This window comes from Etheostoma spectabile, chromosome 15 (genome assembly GCF_008692095.1).
Source record: "Etheostoma spectabile isolate EspeVRDwgs_2016 chromosome 15, UIUC_Espe_1.0, whole genome shotgun sequence".
In the NCBI taxonomy this organism is placed as follows: Eukaryota; Metazoa; Chordata; class Actinopteri; order Perciformes; family Percidae; genus Etheostoma; species Etheostoma spectabile.
Window position 1 is genome coordinate 34,270,067 of NC_045747.1, and position 20,143 is coordinate 34,290,209.

Below are 20,143 nucleotides of genomic sequence, written 5' to 3' on the forward strand. Positions count from 1 at the left end.
AATGCACCCCCTGCCTGAACACACCTCATCTATCTTGAAGAGCATGTCTTATGCCCAGGACCCGGTACTCTCCGGGAACACACTTCCACTCCCTCGGTAAGACTCCTTACCCAAAGCTCCCTTAGGTCTTTCTTCCAGCCCCATAAGCCAAGCCTGAATTTTGCCACCATTGACACACCCATCTCACACAATCACCCTTTGCTCGTTCCTTTGTGTAAGACCAAAGCAACGGCCCCAGATTATGCACCTGCTGAACACGCTCCTCCTCCTGTTTTAAGACCATGTCCCAGCAAATTATCGCCCTCCTGCCCAGCCGAAATATGCGGTCCGGGAGGGATATTTCCCCGCACCTTCCTTCCGGAACAACCCTCCCTGTTTTCCCAAGCCCAGCCACGCCCAGATATATGTCACCTGAATTTACTCCGGAACACGCCTCTTCCCTCCCATTTTTGTCATATGATACAGCTCCTCTTATTAGACCAGAGCAAGCACGTCCCCCCTTAGTTCACTTTATTTGCAACAGACAAACAGTGAATTCCATATGGATTTCCCAAGACCCCATTTAGAAAAGACAAAACGCCCAAGTCCCGCCATTGCAGATGTGAGATTTGAATTTTCCATCCCTCTCCTGATCCACACAACCTCCACTGTAAACACCCCTCCTGTCCCTATCCAGCCATTACCCAGACACAACAGACATGCACCCCCCCCCCTCCGCCAACACCCCCACAACCTCCCCCATGGAAGACCCAAGCACGCCCAGAAGAATCAGTGACCAGCTCCCCGAATTGAACCTAAAACGCTCCCTACCCTGCCCCAGCACCAAGCACATCGAAAAACACCCCTCACTGTAAGCGCACTTCCAGGCTTACTAGTCCCCACGCGTAATGGCACTCTGAAACACAAACTTCCTCCTGTTGAAGAGCAGCAGGGAAGCACAGAACAAACCAGAAGGCACATGAACACACCTACAATATACGAGCAGCCATGCCCAGAATGCTACCTGTAACACCACCTCCCTGTCAGACCCAGCACGCCCAGAAGGCACCTGAAAACACCTCCCGTAAGACCAGAAGAACGCACAGAAGGCATGACACCCCCTCCCGGTAAGACCAGCAAGCCCAGAATGCACCTGAACACACTCCCGTAAGAGCTAGCACGCCCAGAACTGCACCTGGGGAAAACACATCCTTGTAAGACCAGCACGCCAATGTGGTGAAGGGTCATTTGCTATTTAAACTCCCGTGGGCGCTGGACGGGGACATATTAAACAAACAGTGTCGGGGACACTTAGGGGGGTCTCAAAGTCAATTACAGAATCAAGCCCAGACAGATTGATAACCTAACACCACACATTTCAACATCTAGCTCCTGTAACGTTTCACACCCCCTGATTACACGTTAAAAGAGGGACTCTGTGGCGATTACAGGGACTGCGTGACCCTCCCGGACAACAGGCTTGTGATTGGCTGTGTTGTGTTTCTGGTTGGTTTTGGTTCCCGGATGAGGAGGATTCCCTCCCGAGGAGGATTTTGCCCCTGACTCCGACGAATTTGTTTGATACTGTCATTAGGACAACATTGAAGAAAATTTAAAGATAATCTGCTGCCTTTTCAGTAAACACGTTGTGTTGTATTACATATAAGACCAGCACTCTGAGAAGTTCAGTTTACCAAACAAAATTAGCCTGGATTATCTGGTTATAACTAGTCATTGAAAAACTCCAGTAAGGAAAACATTTGTTCTTCTTGTTGGGACCACAACTGTCAAGTAACAATGATCACCCTTCCCCCCTCCCCAAAGGTAAGCCGTAGAAGGTCATTTTTTCCCTCGCTTCCTGCAATCTCAAGCTGCTAAACCCAAAATGAATGGCCCCCTATAAATGTACCAAGTATAAAGCTACATTTGAAATAATTACACAACTTGCTTATCTGGTACGGAGAAAACACCTTCTGCTGTTATTTGTCGCATTCTTGAATACAATAACAATCGTATTGGCCGCGTTCCCCCGGTTTGGCGCTGGTGCTTGGGGCTTTTTTCCTCTTTCCTGCGCCTGTCCCCCCCCCACCCCCGCCCCGAAAGATGCCAACCACGCTTTCTCTTGCTCCCTCCCCATTCCCTGATCATACATTTTAGGTCCACATTTTGCGAGGATCCGTTCACGCCTGTTTTCGGTTTTTGGAACACGTTGCTCCCCCGTTTCCACGATTATTTGACGTTTTGTAGTCTGTGAACAGAAAACTCTGGATTAAGACTATGTCTAGCCTATCTTTGTTTCCCCCTGAATTTACCCTGAAGAGATTATTTGACGCGACCTAATGTCGTATTATCACTAGTCCCCGATTGGACCTTCAGATTAGTGCTTATGCTAAGCTGTTGGATTTACCCTGCAGAGGATCCGAGGACCAGGGTAACCATAGTCCTCAGGTGGGACAGATTAGTCCAGTAGCGTCTGGATTACCCTGCAAGACCTGAGGACCAGGCAACCATTCTACGTCCGTCAGACTCCCCTGCGTACACGTTATAGTCCTTCACGGTAGCTGTTGAGGGAGTCTACTATCCCTGCATGAGATCTTGATGTGTACCAGGTTCACCATAGTCTAGACTCCGGGGCACAGAGATACGTCTAGCTAGCTGTCTGGATTTACCCTGCAGGAGACATGAGGACCATCTCTTCTTCCCCCCTTCTCCTTGCTTTTTTCCCCCCTTTCCCCCCCGGTAACCATAGTCCTCTAGATTCTGGCACCGATAGTCTCTTAGCCATAGCTTGTCTCTGGACCTAATCCATGGACAAGATACGATCTGAGTGATCCAGGGCAACCTATATAGTCCTTCATCGATTGGGTACAAGAATACCGTTAGCTACGCTGTCTGCGATTACCCTGCATTGACCCAGATACCCTGAGGACCAGGTAACAATCAGTCCTTCAGTACTCTGCGCACCTACGTGATTCCTCCTGTAGTTATGCACGATGCTGTCTGGATTTACCCTGTCACGACGAGTTTGGTTACACACAAGAGCACTAAGGTTAAGGGGTACGGACATTTTTTCCTCTCGACCAAAAAGAGGCATAACGTTGTGGATTCCCAAAAATTTAATGTTGTGGATAGTCCAAAAAGCTACAGGTGAGCCCTACCTATTAAATAAAAACTACGTCCTAAACATGCAAAACATCAGCGCCACTTCCTTGGACCTGAGCTCAACAGAGCTAGGCTAGGGTCTTGGATCTCCGCCTGTAACTGCCAGCCCTCTGGTCCAAATATGGTCACCTGCGCTGATTATATAGTTTTAAATTTATGATATTGATTATATATATATATATACTTAATTTATAATGATATTTAAATATATTATTATATAGATAGATGTTATATTTTATTTATATGGGCAGTTTCTTCCCCCCCCTTTTTTTCCCTTTCCCCCTTTCCCACCCCGTTTTTCTTTTTTTCTCTTTTCTTTTCTTTTTCCCCCCTTTTTTTTTTTTCTCTTTATTTTCTTTTTTTTCCTTTCTCCTTCCTTTTTTTCCCTTCCCCCCCTTTTCCTTCCTTTTCCTCTCCCCCTTTTCCCTCCTCTCCCTCCTCTTCTTCCTCCATTTCCCCCCCCCCTCCTCCCCCCTTTTCTTTCCCCCCTTTTTCCCCCCTCTCCTCTGCTTTTTCCTCCCCTTTTTTTTTTTTTTCCCTCTCTTTTTTTTTCCCCCCCCTTTTCCTTCCCCCCTATCTTCTTTTTTCCTCCCTTTTCCCTTCCCTCCCTTTTGTCTTTTTTCCTTTTTTCCCCCTTTCCCGTTTCTCTTCCCTCTTTCTCCCTCTTTTCTCTCCCTCCCTCTCTTCCCCCTCTTTTTTCCCCCCTCCCTTTCCCCTTTCTCTCTTTCCCCCTTGCAGCTGCGCTTGGTCAAGGCTGCATTGTTAATGGTCTGTAGACTTTGATATTGTTTGGATGCTAATTATTTTGCGGAGGGAGTTGTGTTTTTTAGAGAATTCCAAAATCTCTCCAAATGAATGCAAACAGATGGTAAAAATAGAATTGCTCCCGCATTGGGAAAAGGTAACTGAGGACAATAAAAAACCGTTCAATCTAGATTACCCCTAGGGGATCTTGAGTATCCAAACACTGGACTCGGCTTGCACCTTTCCCCCTCCACGTACTCGTGCTTGACTTTGAATTGTGTTTGGACCAAGCCTGGTTCTTAAGGGTCCCGGATCGCAGTGCCCATTAAAGCACAGCCGGAGAACATACATCATAGTCTGATCGTTCCTCTGCACTGATGGCCAGAGCATGCATGACCGGCACCACACGCACCTCCAGCCACCTCAACACGCAGGAAACCGGCCACTCGCCAAGCAACTGGTCCCAGCCAAACCGCTCAACAAAACCGGACCAGACACACAAAAGACCCCCGGCCCAAGCAACCATCCACTAGGCACACGGGCCACAGGACATATCCCAACGCCCTATCCCCCCCCCCACATTTTTTTGCGCACTCCAAGGCCTCCGCCCCCGGACATGATAGCATTGCTAAGCCAAATCTTCAGTCCCCCTCAAGTGTTTCGTACCCCCCCCCCCCCCCCCCCCCCCTCCCCCCCTTTCCCCCCTCCCCCCCCCCCCCCCCCCCCTCTCTTTTTTTGTTTTTTCCTTTCCCCCCCCCTTTTTCTCTTCTTTCTTTTTTTCCTTTCTTTTCCCTCCCCCCCTTTTCGTTCTCGGTTTCTCTTCCCTTTCTCCCCCCCCCCCCCTTCCTCTCCCCTTTGCTCTCCCTTCCTTCCCCTCTTCTTCTTTCTCTTTCCCTTTTTTCCCCTTTTTTTTTTCCTTTTCTTTTTTCCCTCTTTTATTCCCCCTTTCTTCTTCTTTTCCCCCCCTTTTCCCCTCTCTCTTTCTTTTCTCTTTCTCTTATTTCCCCCCCCCCTCCCCCCCCCCTCGTACTTCCTTTATCCCCCCCTTGCCTTTCCCCTCTCTTTTTTTTCCCCTTTCCTCTTTCCTTCTTTTCCTCCCCTTCGTCCCTAGTTCTCTCCATACAGTCCAGATCCTTGATTGCTTCTGGAATAATGCCATTATAACAGATTCCATGTTTCAGCCTACTGTACAATTTTGTAGATGTGATTCTCACAGTGTGGACTACACCTTTAATTTGTTCCCCAGACCCCCTTTCTTTTGGCTACATTTGTGAGGCGTTATTTCTGTTAGACATATATACCGTCCCCATAAAGTACCATTGTTGTAACCCCCTCGGCTGGCGAGATTGATTGCCGATTTTTGGAATGGCCAGTCATCGAGTCAGACGTCAGAGTTAAAGTGTTGAAACCCACGCTTCGTGAAAACAAGGAATACTGCCTTGCGGATAACTTTCTGTCGTAAATGGGTTCTGATGCACACTCCTGCCATTCAGTTGACGCTACCCCCCACGGTCTCTATTCGCCCTAAGTTTATTTCTATAGCTGAGTGTTGTTAAATACCACAGCCATTTTCCTGCAGCATTTCTCGTTTCTCCCAACATATTTTCCATACGCTGATCCCGCTTCTTGGACGGTCCTCTCGCCAATGATCCCTCCTCCCACGCGCTTCTCGCTTCTCATTTTGTTTCATCGTGATTCCACTGTGTTCCTTCAGCTTCCTCACAGGTCTTCCCTTTTCCCCCTCTGTTATGTAGGCAAATCCCCGCGCTTTCTCTAGCTGTGCCCCTCCCCCCCACTCTGACGCTCCCCCTTTTTCCACCCTCCCCCTGGCGTTATTAGCGTTTTTTACCAATGCGCATCACAATCACCACCCCGTGCCAGATCGCGTTTCTTCTCTGGGTTTCTTCCCCCTTCTCTTCACAGTGAAACCACCGCTGACATACCCAGAGAAATGAAATCAATCCTCATGCTCAGGTCATCTTTGGGTAGAATATGTAGGAGCGACACTTACGCTTTTGTCCAGAGTTCAGAGGCCGTCGTGGTACCCTTTTCTGACCATACACACCCTAGGGTTGTAATTCATCTCATATGTCGTCAAACTCAGCTTTTCTCAACTATTATTTGTTTTTCCTCCTCTCTTCCCCTCCCTCTCCCCTTTCCAACTCCCTCCCTCTTTCCTTTTCTGTATCCCTCCACCTGCGTAATCTGCGGGTATTTTAATAAATTTTGCTTTTCCTTATCGAGCGACTTTCATCTGGATGTGAATTTAGTTCATAACCTCCCACCCCCTGGACGTCAAAATGCTTTTGTACTGCTAGTTATCATCCAGGGATACAAAGGAAAATAGATGTATGATTGTGCACATAAGCTCTTTAATGCCTTGTGGTTATTGGCATTAATGGTCATGTTGCCATTTAGTGTGATGGCTCTGTTACAAGCTGGCTATCAGATAGCTGTGTTCAAACCAAGCTTCCTACATGCCTGCTGTGCTATAACTTACTAGCATGCATGCATTACCATGGTCCGTGGTGCTTATATGAAGCACGCCACAGGAAAGTGCAATGTTTTTTTGTACTTTAGCGATGCGCATTCTTCCTATTGTGGTCAATTATACATTCACCTATAATGTATCGTAGCTCCTTACGGTGTCGTACACGTTTATGATCGTGTGTCGTCTCCCGCGGTTGTGTTGCTGGACTAACTATCAACGCGCCGAACTTACTCTTTATTATACTTGTGCGACAGTATGTAGCCCGGAACCAAAAGTTGCTGATAGTTGAAATTGTGCCCCCCACACGCAGCACATCTTTGATAAATTCACCTTTCTGACCGGAACGATATTAATACCACCTTTGTTGTATTTTGTCCACCCATATTAGCTCGAACTCCACATTTTATAGATCTTTTGAGCGCTTCACCCTCGGCGTGTCGCCAAGTTTTGCCGGTTATTGTTCCGTCTGGACGCTCCACTTCTCCTCACATGGGCGGTCTAAGATGCACTCGTTCTATATCGTCCTCTCCGCACACTACACATCGCTATGCAACACACCAACTACCCATTATACACACACAACACACACACACACTTGCTGCGGCACGCCACCCACACCCCACGCAAGCACACACCACGTACGCACAATACACACATACGCACGCCCCCCTCACTCAACACCACAGACCCAGCACAGAACGCACACACACACACAGAACACACCACACACAGTTGAGGTCCGTCCACGCACACACACACGCTCCACGCACCACATACAAGAACGCAACAATTCACACACGCACCGCACCACACACACTAGACATCGCAACACATACACATCACACACCACCCACGAAGCGCACACACACACGAGACGCACAACACACACGCACACAACGACAGCACACACCCACACACACACAACACACGCACACGTCACACAGACGACGCACACCATCACACCCCCACGCACACATCACAGACAGAGCACGCACACACTGACACTGTGTGTGTGTGTGTGTGTGTGTGTGTGCATGCGTGTGTGTGTGCAGACATATGAGTCGGAGTGCAGCTACAGCAGTGAGGAGATGGAGCAGTTCCAGACGGAGGTGAAGCAGCTGCAAACCCAGATGAAGCAGCTCAAGGTGAATGATAAAGCTTATGTGACAATAACAAAATGTTATATCATTTACTCAAGGATTTATCAAAGATGCTCTTGGGGCATTTCAGTGCAGTACTTTTGAGTTACGCTACTGAGCCAGTAATAGAGTTTTACTTTGTTTCCATGCACCACCAGCACACAGCTCTACATGTACACCCGTGCATATTAATACTGTTGCCAATGCCATCGCTAAGTAACAAAAACATTGCACTTCCTGTGGCTGCTTCATAATAAAAGCCAACCCATGGTAATGCAGTTGAATGCTAGTAATTGTTAAGCAGCAGCTGTAGGAAAGCTTGGTTTGCACACAGCTCTGATACAGCTGTGTAACAGAGCCATCACTAAAGAGCAAGACAATTAATGACATAAACAGTAAGACTTAAGTGCATGCATGCATCTTTTCCTTTGTATCCCTGTGTACTAGAGTACACTATTTGACTCCAAGGGGGGGAAGTTGGACTATTTCACTACCAGTGAAAACTCATAAGTAGCAAATTATTTACAGATTACATTACCTTACAAATAAATAGTTGGAAAAAGCTGAGTTTGACATTGAGGATTACAACCTTAGTGTTTGTCAGAGTCAAAGAAGCCTCTGAGACTCTGGGACAAAAGCGTAAGGTGGCGCTCTACATATTCTAACCAAATGACCTGAAGGCAGGAGGATTGATTTCTCTGGTATGTAGCGTGGTTTCACTGAGCCACAGAAGGCTCTGGCCTGATGATTTCAGCTGTAAACGCCTCCCGTGCTTCATCCGCTGCCTTTCTCGGCAGGTGATGCTGAAGGACATGGAGCACAGCAAGAAAAGCCTGGAGGAGGAGCTGCAGAGGACCTCCGAGGTGGGTGGAGACATGCTGCATGGCTGTGGTATTAACACTCAGCTATAGAAATAAATTAGGGCATGCCTGGGTAGCTCAACTGGTAGCGTGTGCGCCCCATGTACAGTGTCCCGGTCCTTGTTGCACAGCTGTGGGTTTAACTCTGACTCTGACTCATGCCATTCCCTCTCTCTCTCGCCCCTTTAATGTCTTAGCTTTTCTAACAAATAAAGGCCTAAAATGTAAAAAAGGGGGTCTAAATTATGTGTCCAACACGTGGTCACATATGAAAAAATGTACTGCTGAACATTCTGTTGTCTTTTCCAGAAAGCATGTCTGACTGTGGAGGAGAACGCCCTTCTGAAGAGTCGTCTGCAAGCAGCCGGGGCGGAGGCCGGGGCCGGGGCTGGGGTGTCTGGGGCCGGGGCTGGGGTGTCTGGGGCCGGGGCTGGGGTGTCTGGGGCCGGGGTTGCGGTGGCTGGGGCCGGGGCTGCAGGGGCCGGGGCTGCGGGGGCCGGGCAGCGGCTGGCCAGCAGTGCAGAGCAGGACTACGAGGAGGTGATCCAGCTGCTGGAGGCTGAGATCAGGGACCTGAAGAACCAGCTGGCCAACAAGAGGCAAGCACGAGGACTAGAGGCCACCAGGGTGAGTCTCAAGACCCTAGGTCTAGTTGACGTTGTTTTCTCATTGTTACATTTCCCAAGGGAGCATTCTATTTTTAACTCTGTTGCATTAATTTGAGAGATTTGGAATTTATATAAAAAACATACATCAGCAAATAAATTACATACCAAACAATATACAAAGCTCTACAACATTAACAATGCATTGACCAGCTGCACCATATAAAATAAATATACATATATATATATATATATATATATATATATATATATTTTAAATTAATTATATATATATATTAATAATCAATAATAATAATTTAAAACTCTAATTAAGGCCAGAGTGACCATATTTGGACCAGAGGGCAGTGGCAGTTAGCAGCGGAGATCCAAGACCCTAGCCTAGCTCTGTTGAGCTCAGGTCCAAGGAAGTGGCGCTGATGTTTGGCATGTTTAGGACGTAGTTTTTATTTTAAGAAGTAGGGCTCACCTGTAGCTTTTTGGACTAGTCCACAACATTAAATTTTTGGGAAATTCCACCGGATATGCCTCTTTTTGGTCGGATGTCCGTCCCCTTCCTTAGTCTCTGTGTGTAACCTCTCTGCAGGGTAAATCCAGACAGCTAGCTAGACTATCTGTCCAATCTGAGGACTATGGTTACCTGGTCCTCAGGTCTCTGCAGGGTAAATCCAGACAGCTAGCTAGACTATCTGTCCAATCTGAGGACTATGGTTACCTGGTCCTCAGATCTCTGCAGGGTAAATCCAGACAGCTAGCTAGACTATCTGTCCAATCTGAGGACTATGGTTACCTGGTCCTCAGGTCCCTGCAGGGTAAATCCAGACAGCTAGCTAGACTATCTGTCCAATCTGAGGACTATGGTTACCTGGTCCTCAGATCTCTGCAGGGTAAATCCAGACAGCTAGCTAGACTATCTGTCCAATCTGAGGACTATGGTTACCTGGTCCTCAGGTCTCTGCAGGGTAAATCCAGACAGCTAGCTAGACTATCTGTCCAGAGTTTTCTGTTAACAACTAAAACTACTTCTGGACGTACACATGTTCCACCAAAACAACTTCCTTCCTGAGACTATTTAGCAGAGGCACCGTGGCTCTGTCCGGCACCTAGCACCGCCCAAGACGATTGTGATTGGTTCAAAGAAATGCCAATAAACCAGAGAAGGTTTTTCTCCCGTCCAGGAATGCAGTGTGTAATTATTTCAAATGTAGCTTTACTTGGACATTTATGCCATTCATTTTTTTAGCAGCTTGAGATAGCAGGAAGAGAGAGAAAAAGTGACCTTCTACCTGTGGGTGGATCTTTTCTTGACAGTGTGGTCCCAAAGAACAAAATGTTTTCTTACTGAGTTTTCAAATTATTATAATCCAGCTATTTTGTGTGGTAAACTGGAACTTCTCAGTGATGTCTTTGTTACACGTGTTACTGAAAAGCAGCAGATTTCTTTAATTTTCTTCATGTTGTCTTCACGTTCAACAATCTCTCCCACCACCAGAAACACAACCAGCCAATCACAGCTCTTGTTGTCTCGACGCAGTATCCCTGTAGCAACAGAGTCGAGTTACGTGTTGTGAAACGTTACAGCGGATATGTGTGTTGATTAGAATCTGTCTGAGCTTGATTCTGTTGGACTTTGAGCCCCTGTGTCACCGACACTGTTGTTAATGTCCCGTCCAGCGCCCACGTAGTTTAAATAGCAAATGAACCTGCACCCATGGGCGTGCTGGTCTTACAAGGAGGTGTTTTCAGGTGCATTCTGGGCGTGCTGCTCTTACAGGGAGGTGTGTTCAGGTGCATTCTGGGCGTGCTGGTCTTACGGATGTGTGTGTTCAGGTGCCATTCTGTGTCGTGCTGGTCTTACAGGTGAGGTGTTTTCAGGTGCATTTTCTGGGCGTGCTGGTCTTACAGGAGGTTGTGTTCCGGTACATTCTGGGCATGCGCTCCTTAGATGGAGGTGTTGTTCAGGGTGCATTTCCGGGAGGTGCTGCTCTTACAGTGAGGTGTGTTCAGGTGCTTCTGGGCGTGCTGCTTCTTACAGGTAGGTGTTCAGTAGTGCATTCTGGGTGGTGCTGGTCTTACATGGGAGGCGTGTTCCGGTGTCAATTCGGGGCGTGCTGTGTTCTACAGGGGGTGTGTTTCAGGTGCATTCTGGGTGTGCTGGTCTTACAGGGAGGCGTGTTCAGGTGCATTCTGGGTGTAATGCTATCTTGAGGCAGCTGGAAGTGATCGCGCCATTGACCAACAAAAACCTCTAAAATCAATAATACAGCACTTCATTGTTATTTTAACAGTGCATTGGTAAAAAGTACCTAGGCTTATGCACCCACTGTGCTTGTTACACACACAGGGACACACACTATGCTTGTTACACACACAAGTTATCCACACGACAGGGACCACAATAGTGAGTACACACACAGCAGGACACACCACTTGCGTGTTACCAAAAGGGACAACACACAGACTGGTACACAAAACGGGACACACACTAGGCTTAGTTACACACAAAAGGACACACCTTGCTGTTACACACACAGGACAACTATCCTGTACAAGAACCTAGTGTACACCACACAATGGACACACACTATGCTGTTACACCACAAGGACACACATGCTGTACACACACAGGACACACATTATGCTGTTACACACACAAGGACACACACTGCATGTTACCACACAAGGCACAACTATGCGTGTTACCACACAGGACCACACTTGCTGTAACACACCATGGACACACACTGCTGCAGTTACACACACAGGACACCACACTATGCCTAGTTCACACAACAGAGGAAACACACATGCTCGTACACAACCAAGGACACACATGTGCTACTTACAACACACAAGGACACACATATGCTAGTACCACACACAAGGAAACACCATGTGCTAGTTCCAAACACAGCCACATTGCTGTTACACACAAAAGGGGACACCAACTATGCTGTACAACACAAGGAACACACTATTGCTCGTACCACCACAACAAGGGAACACACAATCTATGCTAGTTGACACACACAGGACACACACACACAGGGACGCACACTATGCTTGTTACACACACAGGGACGCACACTATGCTTGTAACACACAGGGACACACACTATGCATGTTACACACACAGGGACACACGCTATGCATGTTACACACACAGGGACACACACTATGCTTGTTGCACACACATGCAAAAAATTACATATAAAATATGAGGGTGTAAATCCTCTATCATAACAGCAATGCTCCGAGGTCCATATGCGTCTGGCTGTTAATGGGAATGGGAGAGGACCTCTGATTGGCTGTTAAAGGGAATGCGAGATGACTCTCTGATTGGTTGATTGCCTGTTACGCCCAGAACTCCAGAGCACACGGACTCTTTCTTCTGCCGTCAAACTAACAAAAGTGGATTTGGACACGCTTCAAACGCAGCTGCGCCAGGCCCTTCACGTTAACACAGGGCCCCTGAACCCTCTCCCCCTGCAGATGATGTGTGGGATTTAAAAGCACTGAGCCAAGATTTTCCCTTTCTTGTGCTGCACCCTCCCTCCATCCTCCGTCAGAGCTGCGGGCGCTGCAGCAGCATCAGCGTGCTGCAGCTTTTCTCTGGGAGAACACGTCAGGCCGCCTCTGCTCTGATCAAGAGACGGCTTTGTGTTTATTTCCTCCGGCTGTCAGGCTTACCGCCTCACTACCTGTGGCTTATTATCTCAGATAGGAAGTCCTCCGGCTGCACTCTGGCATATGTAATAATAGAAATGAGGAAGTGTTGAAACCTCTTCAATTACATGTGTGACAGCTGCTGAGTTCATGAGTTTAAATGCATAGTTTGATCAACCGTAACCTTCATCCTACCCTTTCTTCTTTCTATCTTTTATTCCTTTCTTCCCTGCTTCTTTGTTACCCAGTTGCTTGTCTTTACAGACCAGTCTTTGTTCAACACCCTCTCTAAAGTTGCTGTTGTATATCTGCGTTCCTTTAATTATAAAGAGACTTTAATCTTCCTCACATTAGAACAGGAAACCAACAGGAATGTCACATTTCCATCACGTGTCACATGGTTTTGACTTTATTTATGTCATATTCTTCTGTCCTCTTCTTCTACAGCGGTATAATTGCACAAAACCAGAGAATTAGCTCCACCAACTGTTGACCTCGATAAACCAAGTCCTTACTTTTACATAACAGTAGTGGATAAAGACTTAATAACTATCTTAGTAACCTGACTAACGATGTTGCAAATGAAAAGAACTAAATATACTGATTAATTTTAATTTCACAAAATGATGCCTTCATACGCCTGAATATTAAACTAATGTCGACCAAACATCCACACAGAATACAAGTTATTGCAAAAGTACATCTACTGTACATATTTTTTGAAAGAAACGTAGGAACAGGCTTCACATATTGCATTTACAGAACTCAAGTCGATTTGTATATTACACAATTTGTTGTTGCTGTGTAAAAGGAGGTGTTTTTTACAGTGTGTTCAGGAGACAGGCAGCTAGCAGACCTAGTGGAGGTAGCTTTTTTGAAGTGTGTTCAGATGGACAGTGCAAGCTAGCAGGTAGTGAGGGATTTGTTTTTACAGTGTGTTCAGTGACAGGTACTAGCGGTAGTTGAGGTGTTTTTTACAGTGTGTTCAGGGGACAGGTAGCTAGCAGGTATGAGATGTTTTTTATTAACAGTGTGTTCAGCAGGGGGACAGGTCAGCTAGCAGTATAGAGATATGTTTTTACAGTGTGTTAGGGGACAGGTCAGATAGAGAGAGTTTTTTTTAACAGTGTGTTTCAGGGACAGTAGCTAGCAGATAGTGAGATGTTTTTTACAGTGTGTTCAGGGGACAGGCGCTAAGCAGATTGAGATGTATTTTTACATGTGTTCAGGGGACAGGCAGCTCTAGCAGTATAGAGAGAGTTTTTTTACAGTGTGTTCAGGACACGGAGCAGCTAGCAGATAGTGAGATGGTTTTTTACAGTGTGTTCAGGGGACAGGCAGCTAGCAGATAGAGAGGAGATGTTTTTACAGTGTGTTCAGGGGACAGGCAGCTAGCAGATAGTGAATGTTTTTTTACCAGTGTGTTCAGGGGACAGGCAGCTAGCAGTAGTGTGAGATTGTTAAACACGTGGCATCGCTTAGAACAATAAGACCCCCACATTTAAAAAGTGTTTCATGAAAAAGTGTCTTCTAACTAGTTAAAGAGGCCATTTCTGACCGCTTCTGGCAGACAACCTCAACGCTGAAGTCATTACAGAGATGACACATGTGGTGTGGGTGTGTTGTGTGTGTGTGTGTGTGTGTGTGTGTGTGTGTGTGTGTGTGTGTGTGTTGTGTATGTGTGTGTGTGTGTTGGTGTTGATCAGGAGGAGGTGCTGGATCTGAACAGAAGGCTGACAACCGTCGACTGTCAGCTGAGGAAGTCGGAGCAGAGCAGGAGACACCTGGTGATCTCCAACAGGAAGCTGCTGGGCTTCGCACAGGTAAGGCTTTAATCGGACACCCTGACATTAAAGGGTGAGTTCTCTTTTTTGTCATGGTATAGTATGTTGAAAAAAGTCATAGTATAGTATGTCAAAGAAAGTCTGGGAGAGCATGCAAACTCCAGCCAACAAGGCCCGGTCCAGACTGGGAACCGGACCCGGGGACAGAGTCTGCAGGGCCTACCTGTAGGCCTGACAATGTGTTCTCACCTGTTTGTAGAAAGCGTCTCCAAAAGCGTCCTGAGAGACCACCTGTGATGGGGTCTCACTTCCTCGCTCTATATGCAAATGAACACACATAAGCTGGTGGTGTTTAATAAGGTCAATTGTTAATTTCACAATAATCATGTAAAAAATGAAAAGTGCTGCAAACAGTCCGTCTGTGTGCCAAACATGAACTGTGTGTTCCGATGGGGGGGTGGACCTTTTCAAAGTGTCTGTGTCCAATCTCTGTGGGTTGACGTTTAGTCCTGCTTTCTTTCACGGTTCCCACTCCCACTCAGTTTCTGCTGATGAAGCCTCGACCTTTCCTGATTTTGCTGCTTCATGATAAAAGCATTCAAATACCAAAATAACGGAGGACTTTTATTGTGAAGAACTTACAGGAAATGAAACCCTTTCACAGCCACAGCATACACTGGATTCAGCACGCAGATCTGAACTACCACCACAGTCCCAAAGATCCCCATATGTCCTCTAAACTGTCATGGAGGCAGTCTGCCCCCTGGTGGCTCAGAGACACTGCAGCGCTCTGCAACATTTGTCTCACACCCTGACCCTTCTCTGAAAGTCCATTTATAGATTTTTAAGACAGGCAGTTCAGAATTTTTCAGGCGTCACATGTGAAGACCTGACGTCTGTCCTCATTTATCCGTCTTCGACCTCTTATCTGGGGTGGGGTCGCGGTGGCTAGATATGATAGCGAGATATAATCCCTCCACCTAGTCCTGGGTCTTTCCCGAGGCCTTCTCCCAGCTTAGTGTTATTAAAAAATATATACTATATATATTGTCACAGAAGCTCCCATAACTCTCTCCCTCCATTATGTCTGTCCTCAGAATGTCCACAAAGTGCTGACGACACCCAGCCTGTTTGACGGCGGGTAAGAGACTCTTAATATCTCAATCTTTAATATTTATTATTAGTTAGCCACAGCTGTGATTTTGGAGTCCTGCTATAACAGTGTGTGTCTTTGTGTGTGTGTCTTTGTGTGTGTGTGTGTGTGTGTGTGTGTGTGTGTGTGTGTGTGTCAGGAGCAACAGGTCGTCCCCGGCCACCGACAGCCCCGACACCCCGTCCCCCCTCCCCGACCCCGCCTTCCAGCTGGCTGTGGAGGCCAAAGAGCTGGTGGCAGGAGCCTGCTCCCCCCCCGCTGAGGACAACGGTACACACTGCAATACGCTATCATTCTAAACTTAATAACATTTAATTGTCCAATAACCATCATATCATTACATTAATGTACTTAAAGAGACCCTGTTATACCCCTTTTTGGCTTTCTCAATCAGTGACATCACTAAGGGGAGGGGGGGGTTTCAAACAGGAATGTGTGCAAGCCGTGCACAGATAGAGAAGAAGAGGGCTGTCTGAGTGAGAGAAAGCTCCATTTGGAGTGAGATGTGTGTGTTTTTTTATTCTTTATACATATATTAAACACTGTACACTAACAACTATATAACACAGTAAAAGATGGGGGAATTCCAAAAAAGCATAATAGGGGCTCTTTAATTAACGCGTTACATGGTGATGTCACTGTGACTGAACCTCTTGTGATGGACCTGCAGTGTCAGTGAGTGCGTTGGAGGCAGCGCTGGCCCCAGATGTCGAGCCTCATCATATGTGAGCAGAGCGGGCCGAGAGAGGACCGGGGCAGGCTGGAGGAGCAGCTGAGCCCACCATGGACCACACCACAATACAGACTGGACTGGACCCCATCCAATACACCTCGTCAAAATAAGAACTTCCACACAGTCACATGAACACAACAAAGCCGATGTTTTAATGCCAAAGCTTGCTTACACGCATCAAATTAGTGTCTTCTTTTGAAATAGTCCACAGTCTTTATGGAGGGCTCAGCGGGGGGGGGGGTGTTGCACTAAGCCTGAACCCGAGGACTCGCGCCGGTCACCCATCAGTACACATGTCTTTGGGAGAAGTGCTCTGCCAAATCAAAAAATCAAAAGGCTGGAATCCTAGGTTGTGTTACTCTGACAGGAGGTGGTGTTGGAGGCGCTGCACGCACACACGCACGCACGCACGCACGCACACACACACACAGATAGACACACACACAAAGACAGATAGACACACACAGACAGACACACATACACACACACACACACACACACACACACAGACATAGGGATGTAACGGTATGAAAATTGAACCCCACGGTGACAGTGACCAATATTATCACGGTTTTCATTATTATCTCGGTATTTTTGAAAGTGTGTTCAATATGTTCAGAAAGCACTTATAGGCCAAAACAAACGGAAGTGTTCATTATATTACAAAAATATAGGCAATAGGTTGAGACGAGAACCAGAGATGTCTGACTCTGAGATCAGGAAGATTTATTTATGACTTGAACATGAATATAACCAGGAAGCGTCGCATGTGAACTTGGATGTGGTTCTGAAATATAAGCAAATAATAATGCACATTAATAAGCCTCTGACTTACTATCAACATTATTTACCAAAACTAAATGTTAAAGCACCAGCATATAACAAGAAACAATACTAAAAATTACATTAATTTCTCTGTATAATTAACATAAATGTAACATATTGCACAGTAACACAAACTTAGAATAGGCCCCAAGTATTACAACACATATATCCATAACGGAGCAAACAGTGTAATACACCTTTAATAGTTAAGCACGTGGCTCCACAGGTAGTCTGTTTACTGGTGATTGCACGTTGCTAGGAAACAACCTGAACATTAACACGTGGCTGCACAAGTATTATTAAACAATCTGCACATTTATCAGCTACGTAATCAGAAACACGGCAATATTACCAAGGTGATAATATCACGTCGTAACATGGGCTAAACTTCCATATCTTAGCAGAACATGCAGACGTGTATAAAGCCGCTTTGTTTCCCATAAAGCCCAGCTGCGGGGGGGGGGCGTTTATTGGGATTGTGAAGATAACAGGGTTTCCAACCCACCGCGATAATACGGATATTATAAATGAAAAGGGTAATTGTTACCGTCCATATTTCATCGGGGTTTACCGTTACACTGGTACATCCCTAACAGACACACACACACACACACAACCCACACTGCTGTAAACCATGTTCATATTCCCTGACCCCCCCCCGCCCAGATTGACTCTGTGGATTGCATGTTACAGGAGGACTGGTTAGCTTGGAAAGGACACTCCCGAGCTGCTCTGTTCTGCTGAGTCGTCCTCTGTGTCATAGTAACCGGCCGCCGTCCGCCTCCGTCTCACATCGCTCTGGGTTATGAACCGTTGAGCAAAAAGTAAGACAGTGTCCCTTTTGTCCATCTCGGTAACTCCTCGTGCCCTTATTCATTCATGGAAGGCAAAGCCTGAAGTACTCCGAGCTGGACCGGCTTCATACTGCATGCTTGATGTTGGCGAGTGGCTTTGATGTTGCTGTAGCTCCCGCTGTGTAAACCTGTGTGTGGTAGTCACGGAGGCTAGGCTGACGTCAGTCAGAGGTCACAGGTGGAACGGTCATCTGATTCATACAGACAGCTTTTCAAAATCCTGACATGTCCTGTACTTTAACAAGATTGCATCTCTGGTGTGGCCTCATGTCTTTCTGTTACAGTTTTATATTAAAGGACTAAGTGCTGACTGGATGTGGTGTTGTGTTTATTCCAGTTACCTAGAACTTATTCCCATACTAACAGTATGTGTGGTGTGGGTTTGTGTGTGTGTTGTGTGTGTTTGTGTGTGTGTGTGGTGGGTGTGTGTTGTGGTGTGTGTGTGTGTTGTGTGTGTGTGGTTGTGTCTTTAGAACAACCCGTATGCTAAAAGATGAACACACACAGACCAATCACAACAGATGGTCAGTCTGGCGTCACGTTGTCTGAGCTCATTACTATTCATGAGCTGGGTAAAGGATGCAGATAGCCAGGCTCTCATTGGCTAGCTGTTAGCCAATCAGAGTCCAGCAGCTTAGCTGGTTGAATATTAATGAGAAGTGGCCCAAATGGAGCTGTTGAAGAAGGTGCGACAGTCAAAAGGCTCGTTCCAGGGGTCCCTGAGGAGCTGATGGAGTTGCTAGCTCCGCCCAAACAGCTGACAAAGTCATGTGACGCTTCAGAGGAAAGGACGTCTCATCCCATTAAAACAGTGTTTCTCAAACCTTTTTCAATATTGTGCAAAAAAACATTTTTAGTTGGAAAAAAAAGTCAATAAAGATAAAGAGGTACAATACAGCGCTGGCAGTGAAAGATTTACTAAACAGTACATTTTTAACAAAAACTTGAACTTTAAATTTTATATTTCAAATTTATATAATCCATCACATAACTCATTCATTATTACAGTATAATTATTTTAGGACTTATGCATGACATATTTTTAATGATAAATAATGATAAACCTTGTTAGCATTTTTGCTAAAAATGTCACGTACACCCTGCAGTACTCCAGAGTCCCCCTCGGGGTACGCGTACCCCATTTGAGAACACCGCTCTAAAGACATTTGTAACCTCTCTACGATGTCCTCACGTCTCTCCCGTGGCTTCTCAGTGGGAGGGACTAAGACGCAAGGAAAGGAGGCGAGTGGAGGAGCCAAGGAGGTGATTTGAGGGTTATGAGATGCAGCCCAGATGAGTCAAAGCTACATTATAATAACATAGTAATAACATTAAATAACAACGTAACAAGCTCAATTCTCACTGAGATGAACTGTCCCCCCTGCAGAACACAGAGACTAATGCTGCACCAGTCTACGTAGAGTCCTCTGGTCCTGGTCTGGAGTCTCTCACTCATACTGTTGCTCCCATTGGAGATTTGGCCAACATGGCCTGAACGATAACTGATCATAACTTCTTCAGAAAGTTCAGTCTTGATTGCGTAGACCGAAAATAAAACCCTGAACTTTTATATTCATGATTAACCCAGATGATAGATCCGTCTCCTCACGTGTCCTCCAGTTTATGTTTAGAAATTAAAATTGGAAATTAAATGTAATGCGTATGATCAGGGTCTCTGGAAGCCGAGGGGGGGGGAGCCCGCGCTGCTCGGGCTGCGCACGCTCGAGTCGTAGGAGCTGGGTGTCATTCCCACAATGCCCTCGGTCTGGGGCGTCTCCCCACGCAGGAAGTCGTCCTCGTCCTCCCGTGAGCCCTGACACACACACACACACACACACACACACACACACACAGTTTGAAAACCTTGGAAATCAATAACAAAGTAATCCAGTACACGACAAGGCTTTTCATATTCTCTCATTTTTTTGCCTAATACATATAGATTTCCATATTTCCTTGTGTGTATATATATATATATATATATATATATACACACACACGATCACATATGTTTAGCTTCTGCGGTTGCTGGTCCAAGTCCCCGTAAGGACCAAAGTACGGGGCCTTGAGAGATGCCAGTTCACTGCCTAGGTGCTCTTGAGCAAGGCACCAAACCCCCCCCCTTAGGCA

The 20,143-nt window shown here is 46.4% G+C and overlaps 2 protein-coding genes across 6 annotated transcripts in view; one reads left to right on the forward strand and one right to left on the reverse strand.

The window, feature by feature from the left end:
• Window positions 1–18,328, forward strand: part of si:dkeyp-72e1.9 (syntaxin-binding protein 4) — a 127,167-nt gene extending 108,839 nt beyond the window's left edge. For 4 of the 5 annotated variants that reach the window (XM_032536882.1, XM_032536884.1, XM_032536880.1 and 1 more), the window contains 7 exons: window positions 7,429–7,521; window positions 8,313–8,378; window positions 8,685–9,002; window positions 14,371–14,487; window positions 15,546–15,589; window positions 15,741–15,871; window positions 16,272–18,328. In XM_032536882.1, the coding sequence (XP_032392773.1) occupies window positions 7,429–7,521; window positions 8,313–8,378; window positions 8,685–9,002; window positions 14,371–14,487; window positions 15,546–15,589; window positions 15,741–15,871; window positions 16,272–16,330 (828 nt within the window). In that variant the 3' untranslated portion in view covers window positions 16,331–18,328. The remainder of the gene's footprint in view (window positions 1–7,428; window positions 7,522–8,312; window positions 8,379–8,684; window positions 9,003–14,370; window positions 14,488–15,545; window positions 15,590–15,740; window positions 15,872–16,271) is intronic. The other variant, XM_032536881.1, reaches the window with a different exon arrangement.
• A 635-nt stretch (window positions 18,329–18,963) lies between these two features.
• rrn3 (RRN3 homolog, RNA polymerase I transcription factor) overlaps window positions 18,964–20,143 on the reverse strand; it is a 28,398-nt gene continuing 27,218 nt past the window's right edge. The window contains exon 17 of the mRNA XM_032536437.1: window positions 18,964–19,826. Within this exon, the coding sequence (XP_032392328.1) occupies window positions 19,680–19,826 (147 nt within the window). The 3' untranslated portion in view covers window positions 18,964–19,679. The remainder of the gene's footprint in view (window positions 19,827–20,143) is intronic.